The sequence below is a fragment of the Cyprinodon variegatus genome, unplaced genomic scaffold, assembly GCF_000732505.1.
Source record: "Cyprinodon variegatus isolate N-32 unplaced genomic scaffold, C_variegatus-1.0 Scaffold76, whole genome shotgun sequence".
NCBI classification, from domain to species: Eukaryota; Metazoa; Chordata; class Actinopteri; order Cyprinodontiformes; family Cyprinodontidae; genus Cyprinodon; species Cyprinodon variegatus.
Window position 1 is genome coordinate 1,451,909 of NW_015150529.1, and position 10,625 is coordinate 1,462,533.

The window sequence follows — 10,625 nt, forward strand, 5'->3', positions numbered from 1 at the left end:
CTAGTTTTACACTTTTGTTTTTTTTTTATATAGATACCTTAAATAAATAGCAGCATACCGTGTCAACAGATTGACACAGGATGCTGGGTTAATATCTAGCAGTAAATGTAGATCTGCTGGGTAGACTGGTAAAAAAAAACTAATCAAAAAATATTTTTTTGAAATCAGATTAGACATATGGGGGTATATATTTATCAATAACCCATTACAAATTTAAAAGGTGTCATAGCAACATGCATACTGACCACAAGCGTTTCGCAGCTATTATTAAGGCTGACCCTACCTGACACGCTCAGATGGAGGAAGATTATTTAGAACACTGAGGAACCATGGATGCTGCGGTCATCATTAAGATTTGCATTAAGATTGACTGAGAGGGCTTGGCACATACAATTATAAATAATACAAGTCTATTGTAGTTATACACTCCATCAGTACATTGAGTCTACTTACGTTGGCCCCACTGGCCGCTGTTTGGGTTCAGGTAGTTAGGGTAAAGTCCCTGTGGTTTGTCCAGACGATTCAGCACTTTTCTGATGTTCATCACCTTAAGGTGAAAAACGAAAGATAAACTTTTAAAAAATAGTTGCTCTGTACAGATTTCCATCATTTTTTTTGTTTCTATTTTGTGTGGCTTTACCTTTTGTGCAAACTCTGGATTTCCTGAGAGCTTGCTGAGGTGCATGAACTCCAGATGAAGGGTGCCGTACTCTGCCAGGATGCTGCTCCCGCCCGAAGCCCATGGCCAGTTTCTACCAACGCCGCTGGATGGACAAAGAGCAGAGAGACAGCAGAGATTTGATCAGCGGATGGATGAACGGAGGAAGCAGGAAGAATCTGATCTAATCATGTTTGTAAAAAAGAAATAAACTAATCAGAAGGTTTTTTCTTAGATGAATCATGGTTGGGATCAATTATACGAGTCGCAATGACTTAAAAACGGAGCTCAAGGATATTTTAAGACATTTCCTTTCTTCTTCTTTTGCGATTTTAAAGAGATTCCTAAAATAGATGAGACGTCACTAAAAGAGCATATTTTTTCTTTCTGCTCTCTGGTCACATCTCAGAGTCACCTGGCTTCCTTGACAAGTACAAAAGACTCTGCAACAGTGTGTCTGCAGGATCATTAAAGACACTGATGAGACAATTTCAGGCCAAGGACTGATGACTCTGATGGCAATGCCTCAAGTGAGTACTCATGAATACATATTGGCTATTTACATCACTGTCAGTGCAACATGAAGAGCACAAACAGACACATTCAGGGAAGAGATCCAGCAAATGAGAGAAAGAAGAAGAGATCTGTGAATTGGGAGAAGAGCCACACTCGCACAGATCTCTTTAAGGACGTGGATGAACATACTAATTATCCCCCCTTTCAAGTCATCATGCTGCACAAGGCGTAATTTGTTTCCCATTACACTCTGGATTTAATCAAGTCAACCAAACAGAGAGAGGACCAGGGGAGCATCAGACGGAGAGCGGAGAGATACATCAGGGTCACTGGTGAGAAATGAAATCCAATCAGCGGAGACCCCGATTCATCCAGGAGCTGTGAGGCTCCTGGTTAGAGCCGCCTGCTGCCATTTTCATGATTGAGTACAACTTTATTCCAGATGACTCTGTATTTTAGAGAGCTCGCTAAAATCATAGCGCACCCTGTCAAGCTCTAACCTCTGCCTCCACCCCACCGCGTCATCGGTACACTTTATCTGTCAGTCCATCTGATCCAATCCTTTTATAAACTCAATGATGAGCAATAAATCCCTGCCCTGGATAGGGTGGGGATGAAGCGCACACCAGACCAGCTCACCCATGTCCACCACAATCCCTTTCAAAGCCGCGCTGTGTGAAACATTAAACCACAGATAGAGCAGACGGCTAAATAAAATGAAACCGAGTGAAATAGATATCAGGATAAAAGTGAAAAAAAAGACAAATTATGTGTTCTGGATGTCACATTTGGGAATGGATTGTAAAAGCTCACAAATCTAAAAATGATTGGGATTGGTACAGATGGCTGGAGCTTAATTAGAAATTTAAATTGAGTTGTCAAAGGGAGCGTGCTTGTTTGACTAAACACTGAAATAATTTAGAGATTAAGAGAGAATGAGAGAGATCTCACTCAATAAAAAACACATTATTTGTCCAGTTGAAATAATGTAGGTTTATTTTGTTCTTCAGTGTGTGATTTGTGAAGTACTGCTTGGCCAGTGTCTTTAACTATAAATGCTCTAAGATTATAGGACAGGCCTCCTTTCCTTTTGCTCCATAAATGTTTTACTTTACAATCTGCTAACAAAAAGTAGCAATGATGGATGGAAATAGGTGGATGGATGATGAATGAGACGATGTGTGAAAGATGGATGCCTTATTAATGGGAGATGGAGGGTTTATTAGCAACATATAGGACCTTAAGAAAAACAAATGAAAGATAATTTTTGAGTTTTCTTTTAGAAAACCATTGCAGTAGTAGCAGGGCTCGATATTAACCATTGCCCGATCGACTGGGGCAAGTAGTTTTTATTGTTGGGGGAGTACACATTTCATTTAATTTGCCTGCCGGGCATGTGCAATGATTCCATAAAAAACTCACTCAAATTTACTTTAAAATCACCGACATTCGCTGAAAACGACCCACAAGTGTTTCTGGCGCCATTTTTGTTGTTTTGTTTTAAATTATCGCGTGATTTTCCGCTAGATGGCGGGATTCAGCTCTTGGGGAGAGAATTCTGCAGAGTAGCAGCTGGATGATGAATTTAATCTATACTATAATACACGCTAGATTAAAAATGATCAGTCAGGGATTAGGAAAATAATAATAATAATAATTATATGCGCACAGTGTAAATATTTCTATCATATGGCAGTCTTCTGTACAGTGGTCATATATTAAAAATGTTCATTAAATCTTTTTCTCTTAGACATTGGAGTGGTGCATTTAAATGTTATAGAGCTAAACATGTTAAATTGGTGAGTAGTANCTATACTATAATACACGCTAGATTAAAAATGATCAGTCAGGGATTAGGAAAATAATAATAATAATTGTATGCGCACAGTGTAAATATTTCTATCATATGGCAGTCTTCTGTACAGTGGTCATACATTAAAAAAATATTCATTAAATCTTTTTCTCTTAGACATTGGAGTGGTGCATTTAAATGTTATAGAGCTAAACATATTAAATTGGTGAGTAGTATTAGTGTAAGTTTTTAACCCGTCAAGTTTTTTTTTTTAGATTTTTAACATTCCAATTTATATTTTTCCAAGCACACAACAGTTTAAAGCAAAGTTTGATTTGAAAAGAATGTGCAGGAAGGATGAAAAGCATGTTAACACGGTAATGTAGGCTTGAGTTCATTATCTGATGTATGCATATACACACCAGGAACCTGGAAACTTGAAAAATACTGAATTACAAAAAACATTTAAAAAACAAACATGTTTCATTAATATATATACAAAATGAATATTAGGAACTACATTTATCAAACATTATACTGGGCAAGTAAAAATTGTTTCTGGGCAAATTAAATGTGAAAGTCACTTGCCCTTAGGGCAAGTGGTCAAAATCCTTAACGTCAACCCTTGAGTAGCCATTCAAAGTTTCCCCACTTTCCTTGATGCGCCCTTGGCTGGTTTCCAACAATTCCTTTTTAAACATCAATCTTTCTACTAAAATATTCTTATTTCATTATTTGTGGACATTAAGATCTTAATAGAAGTGTCATGTCCTGGTCAGCAAGGGTTATCGATAAATATATACCCCCATCTCCCTGTAATTCAGTGAAAGGGTGGAGTCAGAGTAAAAACATATGCAAAAGGGGGGTTACTCCAGTGGCTGGAAGTCGGAGGGGATTTTGCTGGGAGTTGGAGGCAAGTGGGCTGCTACTGTAGCTCTGGAAAAAAAAAAAAAAAAGTGCAATAAAGCAAACTTTGTCCTCCAGATGCCTGCTAGTAAAGTTTATTTAGGGTTGAAAAGAGATATTTAAGTAGGTAAATCCAGCGGCTCTGGGTCAGCACACTCCTCCTGCTCCACTTTGGGCCGAAATGAACCAGTTTCAAAAAGTTTAACCTGATTTATATGAGCTCATTGTCGCCAATCTCAACTCTTGTTCTGGGACTGAAACATGGCAATAATCCATCGGATAGCAAACAATGGACCTTACATTGGCCCACTGGTTTGACTGCTGATGCAAACGGCCTACTGGCCCAGTTTACAGAGCTACATTAACAACTGCATCCTCCACACAGTAGAGAAAGGTTTATTAAAGTATATTATTTGGTTAATGTTCTGTTGCATTAGTGAAAGTGGAGCGATCTTATTCAGAGTACCATCTTTAAATGGATAAAACTCACAAAGGGCTTTGGTTTCAGCTTTTGAATGATTCATAGGGACCTGCATAAATCAAAGCAAACCTCACCTGCAAACTTCTTTTGTGCATTTTCTCATTTAGCTTTCAGTATTATCGAACTTGATAATAAAACCTTAAAAAAAGGAAAAGCCTTGAGATGCTGAATAATGTCCACCACTGCTGTAGTGGAGTCTTTCATATTTTATCGTGGCACTGATGATTTTAAAAACAGTGTTGAAGCCGTTATTACAAGCCAACCAAATGAAAATTTAACCAGGCTCTTTGTACACCACACTGGAAATGTTTATCAAATGTTAGTGACCTAGAACTGCAGCCTTATCAGGAGATTACAAAAAGGCTTCCAGTAATGTATGACGGCTCATAGTGGCTTTTCATTATGAATCCTCAGATCAGCATACATTATCCCCCTCTGATTGAAGTGATACGATACAGATTGTCTGAAAGGGTATGGATTTATCTGCTTGTCCCACATTGTGGTGTATTTAACATGGATAATCAGGCAAACATTCGATTAAAAGCATTTTTATTTAACAGTTTTGTTTATCTGTGGCGTTATTTCTGCTCTGCAAACAAGGCTATCTGCATCCCAATGAGCATTTTGCTCTTAGAGAAAGCAAACCCAGTAGGGTGAAGGTGTCTATGAAATAGAATGGCAGGCAGGAGAGTCCTGGCGAGCATTAAAACCGGGTCATCACAGATTGATGCTGCTGTGATTTGAATTAGTTTCCAGTAGAGGACATGATGTGCTCCTGCCAGTGTCTGAAGCCCCATGATGGGATGTCGAGGCTTTATTTCACTCAATAGCTCACACTTACGACTACCTGCAAGACACCAAATCATAGCCTGCCATTTTTCCCACCCCCAGGCACGTACAACAGACCAAATAACAAATATTTGAAGAATGACTTCCCATTTCTGGATTTCAGACGGTTTATCAAGCTGTTCTTTGAATTCACAAGATCGATTATTTTTGCACTCTGTTTCAGAAGTTAAAAAAACCCCAAAAAACTAAAAAAATACATACTTTATATAGTTCTTTTTTTCTTCTCCTCATTTCTGCCCTAGCAGAAAAACGCTTTAACTGTCCTAAGCCTCAGCGGGAGACTTCAACCCCTCTTTTTCCGCCTGATTTTCTTTGCTCCTGCCTTAAAATCTATTGTAGCTCTGCTCCTCTGGGCACAGAGAAAATGTGGACTGCAATAGTGTCAGAGTTAGCGACTTAATTAGAGACCTTAAATCATCGGCGCCTCAAACTGCCTGAGGTTTCTGTCGAGGAGAGCTGTTGAGAGAGTGGGAGCGTGTTCCCTAAAACAAATTTGTGCAACCTGAAAGTCAGGAATTTAGAGCCATTATATTTTTCCACAGCTGTCTGATTGCCACACATCTGTAGTATACTATACATAAGTTCACAATAATAAATGAATAAATGTCCTGTTTCCTAACAGGCCCAAAACACAACAAAAATCACCTAAAACTCTTTGGCCTAATGGCTGTAATAGTGTCATCAAAAAATAAAATACACCCTTAATCTTTAGACGGAGCAAAATATTTAAATAAGTGTTAAATTCTTAAGAAAATGAATTTAGCAAGTAGAAAAAAACACCTAAACAGGTAAACGTAGATCTAAAGTGCCAGCCAAAGCACTATAATTATATCTCTATAGGTGCTCTATGTTTTATCCAATTACCAAAACATTATTTGCTTCATTTACAGAATCAGTATCCAGATCTAGTTTGCAGCTTCTTCTGCAGCATCTATGCTGTTGCCAGCTACTTTCCAAATTAGGTATGATTAGTTTGCAATATTTTAAAAGTTTTACGAAAACGCACCTGGGTTAGGCTTTTTCCACTAAATGTGAGTAAAATTAATGCACTCACTAAATACCAACTAAAACAAACAGTTTTGACTGTTATCAGCCTCTTTAGAGCAAAAACGCATGAATTAATGGCTTAATTTTCTTCTGACATCAAGAAGGAAATCCACCATGACAGAGAGGGCCAACACTAGGTCAGCTGGAAAGAAAACATCCCTCAGCTGCCAAACACATCCATTTCCATTCTAGACATATTAATCACAGATGCAAATTTGTTCCAAGTCTGAATAACTAAAAACATGTAAGATCTAATGGATAGAAAGCCAAGCAGAGGGAAAAGAAATGCGTTAGTGTTTGATTGCTTTAATCATAATTGGTTTTTGCTCCAGTTAATTGAAAAAGTAGTTATTTCCTATAAATTTCTGCTATGTATGTCAGTACTTGAATGTGGATAACATTGGTAGATGGAGCTCTAAAGCAATGTTAACACAAGAAAAAGAAAACATAATCCAGTAAAGGTGCATTCAGACTGTGCGTGGTTTCCACGTTGAGGGCGGTGGAATACATCCCTATGCAAACCATGCAGGGAAGGCCAGTGAAACAGCAAGCGGTGAATCCTACGCGGTGAGGGAGGTCCCTGCCCCAATCTCATGCTACTTGAGAGAACTAAGGTGTTGTCAAACAGCGGCACCGCCTGGAGAGAGCAGAGCGGTTATTGCTGAAGTTGAAAAAGCTGAACCTTTCTATGAAACCGCTTCGCTCAAACACATTCAGACAGCTTTCCCAGCAATTCTTCAAGTTGCAAAGGTTGGACAGACATCAAGAATAGGGTGTCAGTCAATTTTAATACTAAAGTCGTCCCTTTTATTTGCACCTCTTTGTGTTTTGTCTATCATATACTATCCTGTAAAATAAATGTATCTGTGTGTTTGTAAAGCCTCTTTCCCCTTGAAATTAGCAGATCTACACACTAACTCTGGCATTTGGCCCCCTTGCCATTGGTTAAAAAAGCTTGGTCTGACCAATCGCTGACAAGCTGTGTGCGATCAATGGTATCACGTAAATAAGCGGGTCAAACTGGGTCTGGTGTTCGATTGTAACCCAGGTCGCTTGCCGATCGTTTGACCTGGGTAGACGCGTCAGTGAGCTGTTCCCACTGCCACTAAAAGCCAATTTTACCCGGGTTTAAACAGGTTTTTCAGCCAATGGGAAAGGAGTGTACCAAGGCTAAACTAAAAAAGCTGATACCTTCGCATGACATAGACTTAGATTATAAAACTTGACGTAAACCCAAGTCCTTTAGATTTATTCGATTTATATTTACTGTTATGCAATTCTAATTTCTGCATTTCAGCTAAAAGTCCATAATATTTATAAAAATAATAATTTGAATACAAAGTGATGGAGGGGTTATGCTAGTTTGTGATTGTAATAATTAGCTCATCTCCTGTTTGATGATGGAGAAGCTAATTTCAGGGTGAAGCATAGATCCAATCTCATGACCAAAACCTTACAAATCTTGCTGCCTTGTATAGACACAAGACCACAGTAGCCCTTCTCAATGAGCCCAGTCAGAATGCAGTTTGGTGGGAAGGATTGGCAAAAAACGTATCTGTCTGCATGGTAATAGAAGAGCAGTGGGACATAGTGGCCAAATCAGATAGCTGTGGGTCTGGAGTGTGTCTTTGTGTGAAAGGTAACGTTTCAGGGAGGAAATGATGGTGAAAGACTTCTAATGAAGGTTTAGGGCTAAAAAAAACACAAAAAAGCAGACTGTAAGGTTATCTATGAAGACAAACTCCTTATTAACAATATCTAAAATTAGGAAGGGAAGTTAAAACTTCTTAGTGCTATTAATTTATAAGACTTTGAATGAAATATGTTATGAAAGAATAAGGAAGAATAAAGTTTATAGGAATATCTTTACTGGGCTGTTCAGTCAAAGCTTAAGTCAGGGACAGTTAAGTTTAGTTCTTTAGAGTTTCTACAGTAGATATGCTCTAATGAGCCATTAGTCTGAGGCAGATCAACTGGGACAAATCCAGTAGATCTGAGCAGCATTTCCTGCTCCGCCAGCAGAAATCAATGGGTTCAGATACCAATAAAGGAAGCAAGAAAGTCTTAGGGAAGAAGGTAAACGTCTGTTGAGTGTGGAAACATGGGGCCAGGTTTTTAACCCTTCATGAGGTAACCTTGATTTATTGCTCCTCTCTAAGGGCCCAACTAGAACCTGTTTTGGAGAATCCAGCAGATAAATCAACTAGACACAAAGTTGAGATTTTTAATCTCAAAGAAAACTTCCAAACCTTTTTTTTTAACCAAACTATTTATTTTGTGGTCCTTTAAACAATCCTACAGCTAGGATGTTTCCTCCCTTTACTCTGCAACACGGAACAGCTCATAAGATCAGATTAATCTCTGAAGATAAAGTAAAAGGCGCTTCCTTTTTCAAAACAGACATACGGAGAAAACAGTTTACTATCTGGATTTCTCATTACAGTATACAGATTATGGACTCTAAATCTTTTCTGACAAAAGACGCAAGAGAGCAAATGGGGGCATGAGAAAAAAAACATTTTCAACACATTTTTTTCTTTTTTAAATGAACCTCAAAACCTTGATGGACTTTAGTTATTCAAGCAGTTTTTGTCAATCTGCTTTTTCTTCAGTGGTTTTATTTTGGAACCTGCCTACAGATTTCTACACAGCCTCGTTTCTTTTTTTGTTAAATCCTGACCTCCTACCTAATTTGAAACAAGTAAGGGTAATCAAGAGCAATAGTCTGTGGTACTAAGGGCAATATTTCATTATATATGTGCCTATGGTTTACATTGGAAGGCTTAAAAAAGCAAGTTGTAGGACCTTTATAGACAATGAAAAGTAGTCAAAATAAAACAAAAAAAATTCTACGTAAGGGGGAAGCAATAAGAACAGAGTTAGGAATATTTTCAGGGTCCAGCAGAGCCCATCTCTAACTACCCCAATCACAGAGGCTGATTCTGCCCTGAGGTTAAACCTGTAATCAGACAGGGAAGCAGCCGTCTACAGAGCACATATAAGGTGACAATCACAGGGAATGTTTGATTTCTACGGGATACAAAACCAAGCATTACGGTCAGTAAAAGAAACTGGTAATATACACTGATTATGGTTGTGAAAATTGCAAGGAGAAAGTGTGAGTTTAACCTCTCTGGGAACAGTAGCCAGGCCACTGCTGTTCACCTTGGCCTCTGCAGAAAGCTGTAGGACAGAGTGACGAAACGATAACTAAGAGCAGAATAAAATCAGGTCACGGGGAGAAAGAGAGCAAGGTCAAAATGGAGGTTGAGAAAAAGAGAAGCAATATACTTGTACAGGTGACCGGTGATGAAGAATAATATTTCACTTTGTAACTTCCTGAATGTTTCTGGTACAGTCTTGTTCCAATTAGTGTCAAGGTTGCATAGAAGGCATTTTACCTTCAAACCAACTATTTGGATTCTGTCTTCAACCTCTTAGTTTTAAACTCTTTAATGTCCTAAACTGAGTATTGATTTAAATCTCACAGACTGCAGTGAACAGGCTTAATATGAAGAAAATCAATCTGTGGGCCAGTCAGATATTTGTTTTACAGTAAACATTTTAAATCGACAAAACAACCCTTTGACCTTCTTGTTAAAAATAAATAGAATCAATATCAATGAATCCACAGGATGTTGCATTCTTTTTTTCTTTCATAAATCCAATCTTTTTTATTTCACAGTCCCAAAGTTCCCAGTTTCATTTGGTCAATTTTAAAAGTAAAACAACCGTTCTGACTCTATGGCAGACAGAACATCAGAGGCGCGGCTCTCAAATATGGAAGATGCGACTAACAGGGTGAAGGGAGCAGAAATAATTGGATGGGGAACAAATAAATGATAAAAAAATGGCATGATGGATGGATAAAAGGGTTGACAGAGAGGTGATGGGCAAAAATGAAGCAAAAGATGATAGATGGATGGTCAGACCAACAAAGATTAACATATGAGAGAATTGTGGTTGATGGACCGTAATTCAAAAGAGAATCAATTTTGGAAAGACACATTTTATATTCTCTTTATTCCTTATATGTACTAATCCAGACTAGGGGTGGGTATTGGCAAAGAAGTCATGATTCGATTCGAATCACGATCCACATGCCACGATGCGATTCTATCACGATGCATCACGATACTTGAAATATTGCAATGCATCGCAATGCATTGCGATATTAACGCTGAAAAGCTTAAAGCCTCTCTCAAGAAATGTTTAGAGTTTAAATTAAGGACATGAAGCATTTTAGTCTGAATACTGGGAAGGTTTTTGCTCAAGAACAAAACTTAAAGGAATTGTACACCCAAAACATGATTAGCCTTCATTTTCTACTCACCCCCATGCTGAACAACACTCTGGAGTACTTTTTTGATATCTCA

The 10,625-nt window shown here is 38.2% G+C and overlaps 1 protein-coding gene across 1 annotated transcript in view; it reads right to left on the reverse strand.

Annotated features, from left to right (window-relative positions):
* Positions 1-10,625, reverse strand: part of LOC107083523 (mannosyl-oligosaccharide 1,2-alpha-mannosidase IA-like) — a 187,300-nt gene that overhangs the window by 18,630 nt on the left and 158,045 nt on the right. Inside the window, exons 6-7 of the mRNA XM_015372830.1 lie at positions 641-764; positions 454-547 (exon numbers count right to left, since the gene is read on the reverse strand). Of these exons, the coding sequence (XP_015228316.1) occupies positions 454-547; positions 641-764 (218 nt within the window). The remainder of the gene's footprint in view (positions 1-453; positions 548-640; positions 765-10,625) is intronic.